Here is a 22,664-nt window from a genome sequence, read left to right as displayed (position 1 = left end):
GGCCCACCCATACAAAATTAAACAAATAACAAGAATTTCGAATGTGTAAAACAGCAACATTATAGATCCATCTCCAGGACACGTATGACAATATTTATTCTCAATACAAATCAAAATACATTTTACTTTCACAAATGTATGCCGAGAACTGATTTTATCCATTGGCAATGGGTTGAATTGTGAAAAGTATCGAAATGGAAAACCTAATGTGAGATTGTTGTTGTTTGTGGAGGGGCATTTGCCTCCTGAAACACATTTTTATACAGCTATGGAAAGAGATGCGGAAAGTAGGGCTCAACCTCGAAATCATCACAAAGTGAAATTATGAAGTGTGGCAAACTTAAAAAAATGGCTTCATTACGTATGATGATGGTTAAGTCATTGCCGAAATATCTATTGGTCATTGGATAACATTACTCAATACCCCTTAAAGCCAAGGTGAAAGTTAGAACATTCGGACGAAAGACCAAAGACAAATCACTTTGCAAAATAAGACCAGAACTGGGATGACGTGGAAATTGTTTGTAAAGATTTTGCACAAATTATATCTTCACAGTTTGAATGAGTCAATTCTGAGGGAGGACACTTTAAATGGACGTTACTAAACCTCACAACGACAATGCTGTTTGTCCTGAATGACAAGATTTAGTAAACGATGCAGGAAATTCCTGCAAAAACGTCTTTTGTTGTGTACGACACAACACATTCCTGCACAACCTCATTCCAACAATGAACTTACTTTTCAGATGAATCTCTGTACTGGATTTCAGTCACTATCTGTGAGACCGGTTTATCTACAGCTTTCTGTTGGACAAAGAAAATAAATAAGTTACATTCTTTTAAAAAATATTACAAAGAACATTAGAGCACATGGTTATTTGTTTGACATTGCGTATTGTTATCTTCACACATAAACATGTTACTTTCATAAATGTGCAGCGATATCGAACACACAATCAGGAAATCTTCATACCAGTGTGTGTGTGTATCTTTAAAAGACCTGATCTGTCTAAACTATTCTCTGAACTGACTGTGTAGTTCTCAACGAGCAGACAGTTCACACGCCGGGCATCCTTTTAAACCATCAACCTGCTGGGCACATATTTCTCCAAATTATAACAAACTGTCCATTCACGTCTCCTCACTATACATTCACTGATAAAAATGATAACAAACTTAAGTAAACAAGAGCAACCTGATCATTCATTCTGACACTAACTGCATGGTGCATAAACTGGGCAGCTTTCACGTTAAGTCAGAATGACGCTTGTGGGAAAATATTTAAGCATTGCCTTATTTAACCTCATACCAAATAACAATATATTTAGTTACATGTCTCACATGATTATTTTTTTATGAAGTTCACTTGGAAGCTTGTGAGCTTCTAAGGCAATGCATTGCCCAAAGCAAAACCATTATCATAAACACACGTAAAGTCAAGTACTGACACACTAGTAGAGTGAACTGTAAAAAAGAAGAGAAGCGACAGAATGATTGAGCCGACTAGGGCAGAGGGCTATTTACTTTCCCAAGACCATTATACTGAGTGAGCGGCCGAGACGAAGAGAGTGCGTTAAAGTAGTGAAAGAGCTGGAGGAAGACAGAGAGAAAAGAAAGACCTCGACGGTAATGTAAACATTCAGAAACACCTATTTAAAAGAAAATAAATCCTGGTGCTTCTCAACTGTTTAAAGGTGTGCAACCTTTCGGCAGAGAGACGAATATCACACTTTAGCTCAGATAAAATACTCTTCAGTCACTGCACTGGACATTCTCCCAGCCTGTCAAAACATGTCGGTGACTTTCTGACAAAGGTGTGAATTGTAATAGCATTGGGTTTTTAATTTTTAATTGGAAGAAATGAAATTGTCATGGTAATCAAAGGTGTGACTGAGCATGAGAATTAAAAAATGCAAAGAGATGGGTCATACCGGGATGGTTCTGCCTCTGAGGTGAGTGTTGCTCATGCGACGGGTTTTGGTGCGTTCAACCTCATGGCGATGTACCCAGCCCCTCAGTTCATTTGCTATCCTGTAATTATGAATAACAGATTGAACAAGACGAGGTGGCCAACAAGAAAATTTGCATGCTTTGGGCTGTGAGCTCGCTTTGAAATTTCATAACCATGCGCAAATACAATACAAGCATTAAAAGCATTGAGGACAACAGTAAATAACTTTGAGATGCTTATTAAGTCAATCGCATATTGGAATGCTGATCGAAGCATTGCAACAATTATCTATATCGAAAAGAACTCAAATGTTTATATATCAGTGCAAACAATAAAAATTCCTTCTTGCTTCAGATCATATCAGATGGGCAAAGTTGCGGCACGAACACCAGATGCTCCAAACTTTAAAACAGACTTCTCACAACACTGTCAGATCCAGACAAATTGACAATTACCGTTAAAATAATTGAAGACAGATGAGAACTGACAAATATAATACGTTATGTTAACATAACAGTTTTGGTTCAACTTTGGCAAGCAAACACCGGGTTACAGCTATTAAATGCACATCTGAATGTCACATTGAGGGTGGTACTGTCATTGTACTGACTTCATGCACTTGGTCCTGTTGAGGGGCGGCTGGCAAGAATGCGCAGCTCTAAAATACAGAGGTTCCCTCTTTACCACCATCAATGCCTTCTGCTCTGATCCCATATCCTCCAACCTATGGGAAAGAAAAAACTATATCAAAGACAGAAAAATTGATGCATGACAGTACTTTTTTATGTAATCGTATCTATGGGAAGACACAGAAAGCAGTCAATGAAAACTATAAACGATTAGTGCCAAGTCAGCACTGAGTGAAAGTACAATGTTGCTGAACTTAAAATATAGACATGACATCATATCTTTAAATAATAAACCTGGTGTACTGAATGCCTACAAGCAGCAACTGCAGGGTATTGGAGTTTAATTTAAATCGCTTAAGAAAACAACAGTATATGGAAACATTTGGCCTCTAAAATTTCACATTCAAACACTTTGGCTGGAAATTGGAAAGCGGGGCTGAAGCACCGAATCTGATTCTCACAGTCTTTACTGACACAAAGCAGTTCAGACTACGGCGAAGGGAGAGCGTGTGGGAGATCTGTTGGAGTGCGTTCTGTGGCCTCAAGCATTAATGGAGGAAATAAATTAGGACAGTAGACTAAACTGCTCCCATATTATCAACACTAAATAAAAATGCACAACGCAGAAAAAAACATTTTAGTCTTTTCCCAGTCCTTGACAAGGGAGGTTAGCACCAAACGATCTGTGGAAACGGTCTTATGAATTGTAGATTTTACAGGAAACTCTTGCAGGTGTCCATGAACCCCCCACGGAAAATAAACATCTGGGTCTGTATCCATATGTACTGTATCTATTTTCCAGTGCTGAATTGCATAATTTCATTTCCTGCTCCGCTCCCCAGATAGGTCAAAAACTGAAAGGTTCCAGCCCTAGAAAGTCTTTTAAAGAGACACAGTTTATAGGAATAGATCACATAAGAACAGCTCTTAAAAACACACCAAACATTAAAATTAGCAAAGTTCGAAAGGGTCTAAAAGTTGGACTTGCGGAACACCACCTGTTTAACCTTAAAAACTCAGAAAATTACCACTTGAAACATGATCCCGTTGGTAAAATGCCTCAAATTCAACTAGACCTGCCTGATGAATGTTTAAGAAAACAGATTTAAGTAATAATCTCTTCAAATATCTGTCATTTCATGTGGGGAATTTGTCCTGTGAATATCAGGTTGTTCAAGCTATTTTGTATAGAAATATAAACCCAGAATCACCTTTCAAAACATTTCCCTGGGTAGACAAAACAACAAACCTAGTTTGTGCCCATTTTCTCTACGTCAGACTAATTTGTGAGACAGACATGAGAACAGAGCCTTGTTCTCTTACCCGGCCATTTGGTTAGAGTCACTCAGCACCTGTGCTCTCGTGTTTTGGAAAATAAATGGTCTGTATAGATTCTGATAGGTGAGGGCCTCAGGTATGTCCGGCCCCCCCCAAACAGCATTGAGAATAAATGGCTATTTGTGCAAATGTAGAAACTATGGAAAAGTGTTACCTGTTAACAACATTGGAGAGATCAGTCTCAGGCGTGTTTGACTCCATGTTTCTCTCAGATTCTGGGGAAAAACCCAGCAGGTGTCGTCCACTGGACAAAGGCGCAGCGGGAAAACTGGACATTTGGTTTCCACCAAGCAGACTGGGTGGGACACAAAAGGCAAAAGAAAACAGGGAAGGATATTAAAACCTCTGTTTCTTCAGACATAATTACAAGGTGCTTGGATAAATGAACCTACAAAATCTGGATAAACAAACACACAAATAATCACAAAATTTGCAACATTTACGTATATTTCACACTGAAAGGGCGATCGTTTTCCAACCATGGTTTTCCCTGCAATAAAAAACTGGAGGCGGCCGCTTCTGTCAAATTTCGTGCAGACTCTCGCGAAAATTATGTCGGGTGTCTTCACAAAAAAAAACTCAGTGTATTCAACAGACTGTCATTTGTAACTGCAGTTCCGCCATAACGCCTCAGGGGAGGAGCTGTTTCGTTATATCAGCACAGTAAGGCGCTGAAGGGTTGCAGTACAAGAGCTATATTAAGAGCTGTATTAACCGTGTTTCGCGGCTGCTCAGGTGAATATTGTTTGTTTTCAATTTCATAAAAAGTTCCTTAAATGAACGTGGCGTACGTCATTGTAATGTTTTGAGCTGTGCAGATGGTTCGTTAAATCAGCGTTATACTGTACACAGCGAGTGCGTCAGCATGAACGAAACGCCCATTGCGATCAGAATGACTCATTTGAACAGATTTGTTTAAACTGTTTCAACTTTTCAGTCACCAGCAAATATAAAAGATCATTGGATCATTTAAAGCTCAGTGAACCACAAAGGAACGCAGGATGTGAATGAGCTTTACTCATTTAGTAAGACTGGCTAATTTAGTTGGCTTTTGTGGGCATAATTTGATTAAAAATCATTTTTGTTTGGTTGAATCAAAGTAATGTTTTATATAACTTAATAATTGTCATTTTCATCAAATGTTTAGAACATTTTATATGTTTTAATATGTAAAGTGTTTGGTTAAGCCACTTAAAGGTACAGTAGGCCTACACGTGCGAGTGTGTGTGTGTGTACAAGATCAGATGGGCACCACCACCACCTCACAACCTGTTCCATTTTAAATCTATGATATGCTAATGATATAATAATCATATGAATAGTTAAATGAACCTTATTGGACCAAGGTTAACCACCAGGAAGACCAGGACCACCATAAGACATACGGCCCTTCTTTTGGGAGCTGTTGTATTTAGCACAGAGTTCTAAAAAGACAAGAAACAATGACAGTGAATCCACAAAAATAATGATAAAATAGACAATCCTTAACCAAAGTTTTAAATCAATCTTCATACTACATAAAAATCTCAAACTATGATTTAAATACTAAAACATCAAGTTTCATCTGGGTCTGCAAATAGTGTTATAACAGTCTGATCAGATCAAATGGATGAAATGATCACACAAACCAACCTCACTTATCAGCCCCTCCAGCTGTCTTTTCAACGTGCCGTTTTCATTTTTCAGCTTCTCGTTCTCTGACAGCGCCAACTTTAGACGGGCTTCCAATGTCAGCAGGTACTCTTTCTTCTTTTTCCGAGAGATAGACGCAGACTCCCTGTTCTTGATCATGCGCTGCTGCCTTCGACACGCACTCGACTGGGCAGAGAAAGAAAATTAATCAGATCAATGCCGATAAACGACAACCAGCATTTGCTCACGGGGTCACGAGACACTGGCAAAGTGGCTTGCAACGTGATCTTGTTCAGGAATAAATCTACAAAACAAACAAAAAATCTTACAGGACAATGGTGTCACAAGACGGGTTGGCAGCACTGATGAGTCAAGACAATTGTTTATATTGCAAGGCAATTAGAAAAGTGATTGCAACTTGGATCCTGAATTATTGCTCTGTAGCTGGAGCTTTGATCTGGACAAATCAAGAGATGCTGGACAACATCAATGTGTTTCCATGACCTCTCCACACACAGTCCACTGAGAAAATATAGCAAACAAGACATCTGGCACACTTTCAAATGTAGAGGAATGTTAACTTGCACTGGTGCGTGGAAAGAGACAGAAAGAAAGCCCTATTTTCTATTCAAGACAATTTTGCTGCTTATTAAGAGTCTGGAATAAATAGATGTTTGAAGCGAGTCTCTTTTGCATTCCTCTGGAAACGCGCAGTTGAAGTATCCATCGACACGACCTCTCACCAGCTGAGAACCTAAGATAACCCAAAATCTCCATCTTAAAGAAAAATCACAACATAACTTTTAAAGGTCCAGTATGTGAAATTTAGCGGCATCTAGTGTTGAGGTACGAAGTTGCAACCAACAGCTCACTCCCCCCCTTCCCACTCCCTTTCAAAGCATTGCGGTGGCTGAGACAGGACTAAGATGTTGAGATAATGGATTTAACGTATAAACACACTCTGTTGAGCAATTTGTCTGTTAAGGGCTACAGTAGAAACAACATGGCGAATTTTATGCAAGCGTATAGAAAAAGCTCATTCGAAGGTAATATTAACACAAAAGTTCATTATGTAAGGTCTTTATACACCTCTAAAGACATACGTAGTTATGTGTATTATATTGCATTTCTGTCAATAATGACGCACACACCTCAGCTCATAATAAAACGATTCAAACACTATTTTCCATGCACAGACATAACAAGGGCCCAGATATATTAACACGCACTATAAACTATTAAACGAAATGATGACTATGTCCAACTCTAACAAAGTCCTGGAACAAAATAAAAACCCAATTAACTGAGCAGCTGATATAAACAGGGTCTGGACAACATTACACTGCAACCCAGTCTAGACTCCACCCATACGAGAAAAGGTCAATGAAGTAGATAATAGACTGAGACCATATACTGTATGTGACCGTCAGAGAGGTGTGGCAAGTTGGTTCTCACAGCCAGACCATATTAAGACTCTGGCCTATTAGCCGTGGTGATTAAACCGCTGGGATCAAGATGTGCCTCTTTGTATTCCCTTCTCCTGAAAAAGCTTGAAAACTGGGAAACGGGCCATGAGCAGGGCCTGGGAATGAACAACAAATGTGGTTAGCAGGAGCGAGGGGCTTCCATCACCATGGAGACGGAACTGGATGGTTGAAGAGATCTTGGGGGATGTTGAGACAACTTACCAAATATCAGTGTTGCTAAGGATTTCTGCCGGAACAATCGAGGACATTTCATGAGATATTCGTTTAATTTCAGTTCTGTGAACGACTGAGAGCGGGTCACTGAGGGATAGGTTCACCCAAAAATAAAAATGCATTTATTCATCCTTGTGTCGTTTTAAAGCCTGTCTCTCTTTTGATAAACACAAATAAAGATATTTTGAGAAATGCCTCAGTGGTTTGCATCAAACAGTGGAGGTCAATGGGGAGCAATGTTGTTTGGTTACAAACGTCTTGAAAATATCTTCTTTTGTGTTCTCATGAGTGAATAAATGATGAAGTTTTCATTATCCAACTATTCCTTTAAGAAAGAGCTTAGAATATGCTAAACAAGTGTTCAATCGCTCATATCGATGCTGGGATTTTCACAATTTCACAGATAAAGCAATACTTAAAGGTCCAGTGCGTAATTTTTTGGAGGATCTATTGAGAGAAATACACTATAATATACATACAGTAACTATGTCATCAGAGGTGTATAAAGACCTTAAATAATGAACCTTACGTTTTATTATGAGCTATTGCCATCTACAATAGCTCCCCTGGAATGGAATTCACCATGTAGCCCTAAACCAGTGGTTCTCAAACTTTTTTGGTCATTCCCCACTTTAGACAAGGGGGAATTTTCAAGCCCCACCTGCCCCCATCGCCCCAACACAATGCTAATGAAATGCGCAACAAGCTTAACATGTTCCAATTTATTGAACTAACAAGTAGTATCAGAGTAACAAGTTGTATCTAAAATACAAACTATATACGTCAAATAACAGAAAGTTCTAAAATAAAGAAAATAAAAGTGCTGCTGTGTCATAATAACTTTCATGAAATAAAAAAATAGAGAAAATAAAAGTGCAGCTGTGCACTATTAATTTCAAAAATAGAAAAGATATAAAAGTGCCATTTTGAAATCTGTAAAAAAACATTTAAATATGGCTGCGAAAGTTTGTTCCGTTACAATTAATATGCCGATGTCACGTTATTTTGGCACTTCGGTTCCAGGTTACGTTTTTCTCGGGGTCTCATATCTAATGTTCTTTTAATATAGACTCCATGTCGACTAGTAATGATTACCCCTTTAATGTTTCCATGGCGACGCGTCATATTTGTCACGTGACACACCGCAGCCACACCTTATGACAGATCGCCTTAATTTCTTTTTTATTTCAAAATATTCACAAACTTGCTTACCATGTCATCAACTATCTGATATTCCGATTCTCAAAAATGTGTAAGTGAGTGTGGTCATTTATAAATAATCTTGATCTACGTGAGACGGGTGCAACCATGTTTCTTTACGACGCAGTTCAGAGAGTTTTGTCTGTCATCAGTTTCTCCCGAAATACATGCAAGAAAGTGGCCGGTGAACTCAGAGAACTTTAACTCTTGTAAACTTTATAGTTACTTCCACTATGTCTGTCTGATGTGAATAACACACCTCGTCCAATTATATTTGAATAGATTGTTATTGCTGCTTCCACAGACATGAGTGTGTATTTTACAAACTCCAAATGTATTGTTTTACTTGTGCTTATGTGTATTTAAATGGCTGAAACCTAAAATAAACATTATTAGGTTGAAAACACTGCATAGTTTTGGTATATGACAGCGCTGAGCTCGTCCGTCTCTACATCAGCGCAAACCAACGCGCAAAAGCACAATTTGAATCTGGCAGTCACTGAACATTCTAAATCTCATATCTGGGACCGTATTCTCAGGGGCACGGAAATAATATCCCATATATGGGACCAAACCGGATACCGCTCAAAAGGTTAACAATTTCTGTAGCGAGGTAGATTTGATCTCACGTTTCCATATAAGGCATAAAAAGGAACATTTCCTCCCGTTCGGCGCGCCCCACCTGTCACGTCTCTATTCCCCACCAGTGGGGTGCGCCCCACAGTTTGAGAAACGCTGCCCTAAACGAACAAACTGCTCTCCAGAACGGGATAGTAAAAACATTATCTCCTTTGGCAAAGAAGCGAAAAACTTGACGGCATCTTTTGTTCTGTGTCAGCCACCATAGTGATTCGAAGGGAGGGGTGGAGTGAGCTGTTGGTTGCAATTCACAAACTCACCACTAGCTGCTGCTAAATTTCACTAACTGGACCTTTAATAGACAACAGACAATATTACGTTTATTTTGTGAAACATTTACTCAATTCTGGTCAAAAAAATGTTCTCAATTGATAATAATCTGATCTGTCTGGCCAGTCTTCAGTCCATCAGTAGTATGTAGAATGAGCCCTAAATCCCAAGGCTCAACTCTCTTCCAGACTACAGTATACCGAAACAGGAAACTGAATTCCTCCCTAGGCAGCGCAGATTAATTTGCCCGAGGTCATTAATCTTAAACTGCCATAACAAAGCATTACATGCAATCTGCTCTGCAGTTATCACCATTCAGCTGTTTCAAACACCCCACTGCGCACAAACTCACAAACAGTCACACACACACCTTACACTCCAGGACACCTGCACCACCTGCCACATTTACTTTTGGATTGCAGTTCCTAACACTCAACCCCAAGAAGTCATAGTCAAACCACAGCTGTGCAAACCCACACAGATCCCCACAAATCCTCGACAGCACTCTATGGCTTTGACAGTCTCAATGAGCTTTACCATTGCATGCCTATGACATCAGTGCTAGGACAAAAAAAAACAAATACATAAAAAGTTAGGAAGGGTAAGCAGACTAACATTTTCTATATAGTTGGTATAAGGCACATTTGTTGGCAATTATTGTGCCTGGGGTTTTAAGATAAAGGTTATTCTCAGTCAACTACTGTTTGCTTTTATAACTGGGGGATAAAATCTATCGACTATAACGGAAAGCTCTCGCAACATATTTGGTCAATAAATATATCTACAAAGGAATAAAAATGGCAGTTTTTACATCAGTGACTGGGACAAGGGTTTGTTGACATTTTTATTTTAGCCATCAATTACAGATGTCAGGGATTAGCCCCTGCTGGTAAATGTTGCCGCTACACCACCCACAAACAAATATTTCATTATATTGCAGTAAATGTTTTACTATTGCCACATGTGTCGCAGTGCCCTTAAAAAGCATCAACTGGAAAAAGGCATCAACAGTCCAACAGCAACTGAGATGAAGGGGATTGCTAACGGATGTGTTTTTTTTTCAGGTAGGTATTATACACCTCCATGGTTAAAACTAATTCTAAGAAATACTAAAAACGACAACTGCATGAAAATGTATAAGGCAATTACTGGATGTGTCCCATTTACTTCTGGACTCCGAAAGAGAGAAAAGGAGAGCGTATCAATATGAGAGTTTAGGCGTGTGTGTGTTTTTGCCACGTAGGAGTGCAATACACCAACCAAGAGCCGGAGCTCAGAATCAAGGACAAAAACAGAAGCAAAACATCGAACATGTGGCCGAACTCTGCTATGGTTGTTTTCTGAAACCCAACAGACATTGAGACTACAGACGTCAACCTTTCATCATATTTCCCTCAACGACAAATCTGTCTAACACAATCATCGCTCACACACTTAGCCGAACAGGTTAGTGTGTGAGCGATGGTTGCGTTAGACAGATTTGACGTTGATATTCTTTAGCATTTGCAGCCAATTCCCACCTCAACATGTTGAAAGGTCTCCAGACCATTCAAAAGTCCTATGGAGACCTTTACATCATTTTACAGCGCCGAGGTTCTCCAAAACAATGTGATTTGTAATTACAGGCCATAATAAAGTCAGAAACCTGCAACATTCAAAGCAGAATCTGGATTTTACAGGGAAACCGCCGGCTTATATGGAAACAATAACTGCTATAAATGTGTGAACTTGTTTTGCTTTGGTTCTCGGTTTGGACGTTCACGACCGAGTCTAAATGACAACTTGTGTGAACTGCATACGTTCGGCTCTGCATGTGAAACCACCCAAATCCTAAACTACTATATAAACATGTGCAGATGGGGACGAGACACACATGCATGTCTGCTGCACAGCTGTCGTTATACTAGTCTACTAAATACTTAAATAGGAATCACGGCTTTAGTGTCAAGGCGCAGAAACAGAAATCCACCAGGTCTTAACCACGTACTGCATATACATGGTCCATTCAGTAGTGCAACAAGGGAGAAGTTATCGATTATTTACCACTGTACTACATGACTGTTTAAACTGCATGTGCTACATACCCCTTCTGTGAATACTCAGCATACTGTGATGCGATACAATTAGACACGGGTGGATATCCTGCCGATCTAAACTAAACTCACAGCTGCAAATTGACGTGGTGGTGTGTTTGACAAGTAGTCAATTGCCTCATACTTTTCGGGCATATTAAAATGAAAGAAAAATAACAGTGTAAGTACAGTAAATACAGTACGTGATTGATATGACCCTTGTGCCTTTAAGCATCCTTTTGATCTACTTCTGGAGTGCATATGTGTAACACAATATCAGACACACGATTCCAACATAAAGTTACGTTTCGATCCACACTGAAAGCTACAATACTGCCACAAAATCACACCTATGTCATGTTCAATACTCAAGTATGATTTTGGACAAATGGGAATTCACAATGGCGGAGATATTATTATTAACTTAATGTTCACGATTGTATAACACTTCATAGAGGACCATTTGGAAAACATTAGGATTAAAAATGTTTATTATCCATTTTATGACTGGCTTCTCATGCAACCGTAGTTAAAAGGTCTGATCTACACCACTGCATCATTTCAACCCACCTACACATGACTTTACGTACAGACAGGTGCTCTGTTTTTCTTCATTCAGAGACCTTGGAAATCACGACATGAACTGAACCTGTAATAACATCCACAGTGGAAAAAACAGCACTAAACCTACAGGAATCCGAGACTAATCCTGAACTCTGACGTCAGAAGAATCAATGAGGGGGAAATACATTAATAGAAAATAATAAGCGCATGAGCTCACTGTTGGGCTGTTGCTTAGGACACAAGGACCGAAAGTTGCGGTACACTCTCAAAAAAACAATCATAAAAAGTAAAAGTATTTTTCATTGTTTTAATCTTACATAATCAGAAACTCAAATGTCCTGTAAAATATTTGGTTTGTGATTAACCCTGGAGAAATTGACTGTCGTACGGATGCCATTAATCTTGAATCCTATACAAACGTATTATTTTTTCACCTATAATTCTCGATTTCTCTCCTGCTTTCACAACTACACCAGTGGTCTCGCTCTCTCTCCGTCTCTTACTCCCTCCCTCAACTATAAACACACTAATTTCTTACATCTGCAAAGATGCATTTAACTAATGGTTAGGACAGCACATCTGGAAGAACACATGATTTTCATTAGGAAACCATTTGATGAGTAAATACAATCAAAGACAGATCGAGTCTTTTCCCCATCATGTTTGTAAGCAGTTGTTTTCTTTCTACATTTCTTGATTTGCAGATGTCATTTATGTAACTCTAGTGGCACCAAACAGAATTGCAAAAATACTGATTGTTTTAAAGAGTTTATCAAAACTTTGCTCAGGCCAAACAAGAAGTCCCGCCAGTGCTTAAGCCAGATGCTGATCTGTCCTGAACTGAAACATAATTGTATTTACAGTACCTAAAGGGATACTCCACCCCAGAAAATGACAATTCTATCATGAATTATTCCCACCCCCAAGCTGTTTCAAAACTGTATACATTTATTTGTTCTGTTGAACACAAAGAAATATATTTGATAAGAAGTTACTAACTGACATTTATGGAACATCATTGACTACCATAGAAAAATAAATGGAAGTCAAAGGTACCCCAGAACTGTTTGCTTTCCTTAATTCTTCAAAATATCATATTTTGTGTTCAACAGAACAAAAAACATTATATATTAAAAAATAATATATAATATAAAAATGATGATAATATAAAATGATGATGACAGAATGTTCTATTTTTGGTTGAGTATCCCTTTAAGTAAGAGGAAGAAAGTCCCACACCAGCTTTAAAGGGATTGTTCACCCAAAAATGAGAATTCTGTCATCATTTACTCATCTTGGTGTAATTTCATACCTGTATAAAAGACTTTGTTCTGATAAACACAGAGAAAGATATTTGGAAGAATGCAAGTAATTTTCAGATCCAAAACATCTTTGACTACCAAAATAGGAAAAATTGGCATAGTCTATCTAATTCAGCAAACAAACAACACACCTGAACTTCGCGAACATAGTGCTCGCACTCTCACTCCTTTACACAAGTAAAAGTGACTTGTACGCATGCTCCTTCTCCAACTCTCCTTGGTTGATGCGTGTGCTTTTCCGGGAGAATCGTCCAATAAGGGACTAAGTTACGTAACGTTTTTTCAAATATGAAATCTGTGTGAAAGCTGAGGGAGTGTATCGAGCACAGAAATACTACGTAATACTTCCAACAAGTTTTTTGACAAGTTGACCATGTTAAGCATGAGAAGACAGCACGTTTAACATTGTAAAGAAGTCAGAATGTATGACACACTGTTGACTCACCCCTTTAATCTCTACTCGTCCTCCCGGGTCTGATCCAAAAGCGTCATTTAAAAACCCTCGTCGCCGTGAATGAGTGTTAAGATTTTGCTGTAGGTCTCCGCTTTGCTGGAGAAACGTTAACAAACTATTGCGCAGCACCAAAAAACCCATGTAATCCGCCATTGTTGTATGTGTTTCTCCTTCTTCGTTGTGTTTGGGTGTAGACGCGCATACCAAACCCCCACACCTAATACGCACGAGAACGCCGTGGTTCTCAAAAACTTGCACTTTGCGTTATCAGTCCCCTAAACCGCAGTTTCCGTGTAAACGGACAGGCAAATCGCATAAATTCTTTTGCGCTTTCACTTGAAAACGGTCTCGTGTAAACGGCCCCTTAGTCATGACATATGAAGTCTGACACCAAAAAACTATTTACATGGAACACCACAGACTTTTCTTTTACATTCACTGTTAAACCGCTACTTTTCCATAAAACTGAATCCTAACAACAGCACTGTCAGGGCACACACACTTTTTAGCACAGATCTGGACATAAGGGAACTGCACGATTACAGATTTAAAAATGTTTTAGTAAAAGTTGTCAACTTACATCATCCTCAGGGGTGGAGTTCGAGAGTGTCATGGCAACCACAGGAGAGGCTGTTACTGGGGCAACAACGGTAGCGGGTCTGTCCCGAGCAAGCTTTGGTACGGTGACCACGCGCGTTGTCACTGCCTGAGTTTGCAGTTGGACCACCTGAGTAGCCTGACTTAGCAACACGGGTCGACCTGAGAGACAAAACACAGAAATTTACGATCCTAAAACTTTCTATAGAAACTGTCAAACCTCTGGTAGTTTTTATATAAACTGTAACATAATTTACAAAGGAATTTGATTGTATGAACTATGGGAAATTAATTGAGAGTCAAAGTTATTTTCTTTACTCTTTGCCTTTCTTTAACAACCTCCATTAATCTCAAGGCTCAAAGTAATGCCTCAGGTTAAAGCACAGATAATACACTCAAAAATAGTTTAATCAGAAAGTAAACTGTCCTGCCAAACAACATCCTTCACCCAGAACAAAAAACATCGCTTCCCAGGTAACAGTCACGAACACAATTTGTCAGACATGACGGGTGGCTGCTGGCATTGCATTAAAGGCGAGGAATTTACAAGGACCCTGCAGGGGTCATTACCAACAACTTCCATTCCCATTGACTCACCCATCAGTCTTCAAATAAACTACAAATAACCTCTCGAATTAAACCTCGGTGTTAGGCCAAAAAGAAAAATGAATGATGCAGAACACAATCAGTTCATTGCCACAATGTTTTACACAGACGGTTCATTACGTATTTACAGCTTGCGGCAGAGATCCTGATTCTTCTGAGGGAAAATGGCAAAAACTGCTAAATGTTATTGTCCTCGGTGTAATGTAACATTTATAAACCAAACAGCACTGACACAACAGGGTTTACTCTGTTTAAAGGACCTGTCACACTGTTGTAAAAGATGAAGTGAAAAGTGATTGTTTGGACACACTAGGGTACAGTGATTTGTAAAGTCAGGTCTCTACTAAATCCAGATAAGATGCTTACAGGAAAAGATTACTAAATGCGACTCGAGGCTGCTCTTGTCCTCTATTGCTGTTTCCAGGTGTGTGAGGTAAATGTTTACACTGGCTTGAGGAAACTGATATTGGAGCTTGATGCCTGACAGCTGCAGTATAACATACTCAAGACATTAAACAGAGTCACCCGTTTCATCAGAACAGTCTGCAAACCAACTTCTACTTCATCACAACATTCACTACAGTTACACTGAGTTCGCACGAGTTCATACATGCAAACAAAAATGTACCTTCAAAACCAAAATAAAAACTACATCCCCAAAGCACTGTACTACTACACTCTTGATGTCAATACTTTAAGTGGGCAAATATTTTTGTCCATACCTTGTAGAGGATACCTTGTATAATACAAAAATGTGCCATAAATCTATTACATTTTTATTTTTACTTTAATGCTTATTTTAAATAAATATCTTACTTTGCTAATATTGTACTAACTAAATATGTAAAATTACGTTTAAAAATGTATAGTAATGACTGTCAGGAAAGAGTAATGGACACGGTCTCAAAAACAACAACAACAGGTTTTAAAGGAAAAGTTTACCCTAGTTCACTACATCAAGAGCTGTATATGAGTAGTTGACAAATAAACTGTAAATGTGTCCTTATGGTGTGACAGCAAAAAATCTGGGAATAAAAACCAATAAAACTATTTTGCTCTTTTATATTTTCTATATAAATAATAATAGGGCACATGAACAGTATATCTGTCAACTACCCATATCCAATGTTTAATTTATATAGTGTTATACTGCCTATACAATGAAGCTTTCCATCATACTGCACTAGGATGCTAAAGAATTTGAGTTTTGCAGACACATCATTTGATCAATATCTATGCCTACGCTTCAAGATTTGGAAGCAACAAAACACATGCATATTCCATAAACATCAGTAATCTAGTTCGCCTGAAGACAGGCTCCATAAGCCAAAAGAAACAGCCAGCCACCAATAGCACAGAAATGTTGTTGCTTGGCGACATCTGCTGGTTTTGTGTGCACAAGCAGAGGACATTTCTAGCAAATGCGTCCATTACCTGCAGGGGGTGCTGGCTGAATGGTGACGGTTGAAGGTTTCCGGAGGACTGTGGCCTGAAGAGGCTGGATGATGATTGTTTTAGCTTGAAGGGGTGCTGCGGCATGGGTGATGGGCAGCGCAGTAATGACCGGTTTAGGCTGAATGGAAACCTTGGGGCTGCTCTGGATGGGTCTCTTCGCTGGCTGGAGAGGCTTTGCTGTGAGAACAATTAAATTGTCCATTACAAGTAATGCAAACAATAAAATGATACGAACTAGCCTAGAACATAGAGAGGTTTAAGTTAAGCAACATGAATGAATGTGATTCACATACCTTTCAGGGTCTGATTGGTCCTCTTGGGTGGCTTCTTCTCGACGGAGATCTCAGAAAATCCACTGGAGTCGGAGCACACAGAGAGAGGGGAGGGTTGAGAATTCCAGGGAGAATGCACCTCATCCTGAAGAAAAACAGAGAACATAAATATTTATTTATTGTAGACAACAGCCTAATAGCTAGTAGTCTCATTGACAAAAAAATTAAAATACACTCAAGCCTTTTAAATCTGGGTTGTGAATACGGACAACTTACAGGATGTTGCATCATTATCGGATAGGAGAGCGAACGGAGTTTGTGATGTTTATTTACACATTGGGACATTGACTTAAGAATGTTAATGTGTCTACTGAAATCATGTGTTCGTGTAATTTCACTGAATTTGAAAGCTTGACGCTCCTGTAACACCTTGAACTGTCAACACACCTATTTCTAAATGATGCTGGACACACCTCAATGAGAGATAGATTCATTAGTTTGATGATGTGTTGAGAGGCGAATAAGACATCTGCTAATGCAATGGAGTCTTAATTAGACACCTAATTCACATGGGTGTATGCGCATTTTTGTGCTCTATTGATCTCTGAACCACTGCAGCTGGCAGGACCAGTGTGGTTTGAACACAACCCATCTGGCCACTGAATGAGCAAGTGACAACTGAAGTCATGAAACAAATGTTGCATATATGTATATCTATTTCCATAGATCAGAAAAAATGTCATACTCTTAAATAATAGAGTAGTGATGCATATACATTACCAGGCCCATAACCTGTCCATTTTAGAGTATCCTCAGTCAATAAATATAATTGCTATCTGTACATACAGCCATTAAAGTAAAAGGAAATATAAAGGAATCTGAACTGTGTGTGAAAAAATATACTAGTCAACATAAAATGAACAATGGAAAAAGAGAGTATAAACTATTCCTTTTCTATGCAACAAAACAGTGACCATGTTCGATTATCTGTGGCTGTACACAGAAAACCGAGTGGCAAATCAGATGCAAATCTCAGAGCGAGGAGAAAGGACTGTTTACATCGTGGGGCGTGGTTTAACTCACATGCGTAGGGGAATATGGGGAGCACGGCTGCACCGAAGCTGGCGAGGACACAGAACTGAGAGTGTGGTTCGGTGAAAGTGAGTCCATTCTTACATCACCATCTGTGATAGAACACACAGAGAACACTATGAAACAGGATCACACCCAAAAACGATGACTAATATATTGCTTTTTTTTGTTTGCCAAACACACTAATAACATTATTATTAAATCCAGTACCAGATGGAGGGCTGCCGTTTTCTCTCCAGCCATTTGAGATCCACGCTGGATCCCCAATGTCAAAGTTGAGGTCAGAGGCATGGTTGTCCTAAAGAAAAAAGGTCCACAACGCTTTAGAATCATTAGCTACTCAACAAACATCAATAAACAGTCAAATCCAGCGACTAGCTTATGTAAAGATAAAATAATATGGATGCAAGGGTTTGACTTACATAGCTGACACTCTCCACTAGCGCCTGCAGGAGTTCATCAGCATCACCAAGCCCATCCAGGTCATCAAACAAACTGATATCTACAAACAAACATGACAGCGTGTGAAGACACAGAATATGACCGACACTTGGAAAAAACAAGCATGGTTTTACTACAGTAATCACAGTCAAACTGTGGTGGTGACCACAGTTTCAACAAAATAAAAGCATGGTTTATTATAAAATATGATAAAAGACCAGACAAAAACAAGTGTTCAAACACCTCTATTAGAATAACACACGTTTCGAGTAGGATACAGAGAGGATTTTCACTTACATGCATAGAGACTTATAAAATAAAGATGAAAACAAGTTCACAACTCCCTTAAGACTTGCGCGTCAGGTTAGCCTAACTTACTCCGATTTCCTTATTTCAGAAGTCCGAATAATTTCGTCAAATCTTCTTTTAACTATATTACCTGGTAATATACGTAGATTTAAGATGTATAACAAATAATATTATATTTTTCAAAATAAAGCTACTTTTTTATTTATTTCGAATAAAAAACATGATATGATAATGAACTTTCACATCAACTTGACATAAAACTTCGTTATAAACTGAACCCACAAACACGACGACGTTTTGGGTAACGTTACGTTACATAACATCCAGTCACTGAGTTAAATTAGGTCACACAAAGATACTGTTTAAACGAGTCTAGTTTTAAAAAAGTCACTTTTACGCGAGCAGCTCGCGCAGACCTCATAGCTGTCATTGATATTTAACGCAAATGTTTCTCACCCCACTCTCCATCCTGATCGATGGAAATATCCTCCGCTTCCTTATTCATCATCGATGGATTCACGAAGTCTAACATCAAATCCGACGACATTGTGCCTTGAACACATTAGTAACGATTGAAGAGAGACGGATGACAGACGCTAGCACTCGGTAAGTTCGGTGTAAAGTTGTAAACACATATTTCCCGATTCTGATGAAACTACATAACCACAATACGACAAGTACACGTCTAGCTTTACGGTAACTCTATGGATGCCGGAGTGGGTCAAACGAAGGCGATCGTTGGTGTTTTTCGTTTATGCGCCACAAGATGGCGGTAGATAACACTGTAAGTCTGCCTTCCTGCAGTTTCTGCCACAGCCGTTTTGATGGCGTATGCTGACATCACGTGAAAGGAGTTTCATGGCCAGGATTGTGCAATTGTCGTCACATAGCCATTATCTTTGACACCTTTGCCCGGATTTGCATGATTTATTTTATCAGTGCAATACATAATAATCACAATGAGAGGCCTTATTTGATTTTTCCTAATGTAATTTATCAGAGATGGTGTATACTTGCACAGGGTAATAAGTTTGGCAAAGTTCTTTTTTTTGTCCCAAACTCACTGAAAAAGGACTCTTTGACAATTGGATTATGTGTAAACCAACAATAGGCACTAAAACTATACTTTATACAAAATGTGATTGTAGGATTTTTTCAAAACATTGTAATGCTTTGTTAAATTGGCACATCTGGACAATAGAAAAATCAACAGGCACACCAGCGGCCTATTTTAAATAAAAGCATCAAAGTGATAGTAGTAGAAGTGTATTTTGTTTTTATATTGTAAAAAACAACCAGACCACTTTTCTTATACGCAATATGTTCATAGCCCCTGCCCGGTTGCTAAATGTCAGACCAGTAGGTCACATTGGCTGATTTAAAGATCTGAAACAGGTGCTCGTTGCCATAATCTTGTTGGTTTTCCCGGGACATTGTAAGCTTAACCTGAGGTGGTCTACAACATCTCTGCTGGATTAGAAGCTCTCTCACACGGCTACTCCGGAAAGCGTCAAGTGTTTTGATAACCATCATTTTGTGTGCTCTAACATCATAAAATCTAAAAACTAAAAAAAATATTTTCAAGCAAGCTTGATGAGTGTTGAAAAGAAGAACTAACAATCAATCAGAGAAAGATTACAATTGTTGCTATAGAGAAAACCAATCACATTTGAGTGCATATGAAAGACATGTTCGAGTGCTTTCATCCAATGAAAAAATTATCATTTGTATGAGAGGGTCCTGACGCTTTTCTATGCTATAGCCAATCGTAAACCAGTATTGTCCATTCAGGTTAACTGTGTATAAATCCACCAGTAAACACACTGAAGATAGCATTAGCCGAAACGTCTGTGTCTTTGTCCCCCAATGATGGAATAAAACTTAATACGTTTGTGTGAGTGCAAATCATTTTGCATGTATAAACCCACCAGCCCACAGATTGAGGATTACTGGGATAATGTAACACTGGGGAAGAATATTGGTTTGAAATGGATTAGGTGCTTAGACTACAGTGAGGACTATAGGAACTATGCTATATACTGTCATAGCCATTTGTTTGTTTACAATTCCCCTTACTGAGGTTTTCCTGAATCTGTATACCTATACATCCACAAACAGGCAAAAACAGAGTAATGTACCCCATTGAGACCCCCTGCATAAGCAAAAAATCATGCAATGTTATTACAATGTTCTGTAAGAAAATATAATGCAAAGTGACTTACATTGCATTATACTAAACATTGTATTTGAGTATGTGGAATCCCCTGGGATCGAACCCATGACATTGGTGTTGCCAGCACCATGCTCTAACCACTTATGTTTATGATTGTGTCATTTCTCTTAAAAGGCAGGCATATAGTACACATGGACACACACATTCCTGCTGGAAAATTGAAACAGAAAAACGTTTTTCTAAAACTGTCATCACAATTTCATAAAATCACCCTCGCTCCTGAGATTCCCTGCTCCATTTCTACTCGCATTTCGGTGGGCGTTTTACTCAGCAGTCACCGAGAGAAAGCAGAGGTCTGGAAATAAATAGGGGTTAAAGATAGAAAAGCGCAGCAGAGAATAAGCAAACAGACATTTCACAAACATAGGCCTCTGATTGCTCCTTCTTTTGTTTGTTTGATGGATGTCCACTGAGATTGATGATGTTGAACAGTTGTCGAGCATTGTCTACATTGAAGTGGGATCACTTGTCATTGGTGTATAGAAGGAATTAGAGGTTGCGGTACTGGGAGAGAATATGCATAGATTTTATGTGACATAGGATTAGTTAAGATATGAGAGTAGAAGTAGGAGAGCAATCATGCAAGGAATTTCATCAGGTGTGTGTTCTTCATTTGACAATGTTGTTTCGCCTATAAAGTTGAGTTAGCAGGTGGCCTAGGTCTGGTGTGCTGGGGGTGGGACAGGCTGGGACACATTGTTTGTCTTGATGGGTTTGTGAATACAAAGGGATTACTGCATATGGTTCGGCTCACTGACAGCTCTTGCTGTGTGTTTGTTTGTTAGTGTGTTAGAGAGAGTGTGTGTGGCTGATTATCTTTGAGATAAGTAACACGATGGGATATAAGAGGGGTGAGAAAGGAAAAACAACCATTTAAAATATAATCAAACTGACTGAGCAAAGATTACTTTGAAAATGATAAAATATGGGAAGTATAATCACAGTGTTTAAACGTTTTGCGCGTTTTTACAAAGGAAAATGTATTATTATTAATTATAATCCCTGTAAAATGTCCCAAAAAGAATAGAAGAATACAAAATCTTGGGTAGAAAAGAGCGGATAACAAATGACTGGCTTTACACCATGTGCCACCATTACGGTCACACAAAAACAGCAGTGACAAATGACCATTTTTATTCTTCAGTTTGACTTTAATGAATTAACATGATCTAATAGACTTAAGGAAGGGGGTGCAAATAAAAAGCCTTGACTGGAGTGAGATGGGTTGGAAAAAACTATTAATCTTGCTCTTGTGTTCTTTAATTCTACAATGAGGGGCAGAGTAAATGTGTGGGGGGTGTTCTGGGTTTATCCTACAACCTAGGTGGAAGCGCCTAGTGAAGTCACTGGTCATCTGAAAATCTTACCCCAGTTCAAGACAGTGAATGTGGATGACTTTTGAGTAACCTTCTGAGTAGAGAGAGCTCACCCTTGCATGACCCCCAAACTGGAACAGTCTGGGGGAAACTTAAGGGGTCTTTACCACTGCCAGTTTGAACATATACAATTACAAAGACATATCAATATTCTGTCTGACAATGGCATGTATGGAAAAGTTTTCTATTTTTGCCTGAATAGTTTTGTTACTGTAAAAAGTAAATTTTAGTTTCTTTAGGCTACAGAGAATACTTTAGTTTACAATAGATCAGAATAAAACAAAGCACGAACAGTACAGTAGTTAATAACACATTTGCAAATTGTTTGGTTTTGCATTCCTACTTACCAAAATCTATTTTGTATGCATTTCAGTACACCTAACTAAATTTATTTTGTATAAAATAAGTCAATCTACGTGTTATTTTGTAGCATTCCAATCTTTCAATACCAATACAATATATCCATTTGATGAAGTCATCTGCCTATCTCTTATCTGATTGTTGTCGTTGCT

The 22,664-nt window shown here is 38.7% G+C and overlaps 1 protein-coding gene across 1 annotated transcript in view; it reads right to left on the bottom strand.

Annotated features, from left to right (window-relative positions):
• atf6 (activating transcription factor 6) overlaps positions 1 to 19,339 on the bottom strand; it is a 28,257-nt gene extending 8,918 nt beyond the window's left edge. Inside the window, exons 1-13 of the mRNA XM_079475258.1 lie at positions 19,000 to 19,339; positions 18,216 to 18,295; positions 18,004 to 18,091; positions 17,785 to 17,885; positions 16,723 to 16,846; positions 16,409 to 16,606; positions 14,352 to 14,530; positions 5,551 to 5,736; positions 5,251 to 5,342; positions 4,073 to 4,213; positions 2,562 to 2,675; positions 1,932 to 2,031; positions 740 to 804 (exon numbers count right to left, since the gene is read on the bottom strand). Of these exons, the coding sequence (XP_079331384.1) occupies positions 740 to 804; positions 1,932 to 2,031; positions 2,562 to 2,675; positions 4,073 to 4,213; positions 5,251 to 5,342; positions 5,551 to 5,736; positions 14,352 to 14,530; positions 16,409 to 16,606; positions 16,723 to 16,846; positions 17,785 to 17,885; positions 18,004 to 18,091; positions 18,216 to 18,295; positions 19,000 to 19,090 (1,559 nt within the window). The 5' untranslated portion in view covers positions 19,091 to 19,339. The remainder of the gene's footprint in view (positions 1 to 739; positions 805 to 1,931; positions 2,032 to 2,561; positions 2,676 to 4,072; positions 4,214 to 5,250; positions 5,343 to 5,550; positions 5,737 to 14,351; positions 14,531 to 16,408; positions 16,607 to 16,722; positions 16,847 to 17,784; positions 17,886 to 18,003; positions 18,092 to 18,215; positions 18,296 to 18,999) is intronic.
• Between the last annotated feature and the right edge of the window lie 3,325 nt (positions 19,340 to 22,664).

Source organism: Barbatula barbatula, assembly GCF_947034865.1.
Source record: "Barbatula barbatula genome assembly, chromosome: 15".
NCBI classification, from domain to species: domain Eukaryota; kingdom Metazoa; phylum Chordata; class Actinopteri; order Cypriniformes; family Nemacheilidae; genus Barbatula; species Barbatula barbatula.
This window is presented reverse-complemented; position numbering and strand designations above follow the sequence as displayed.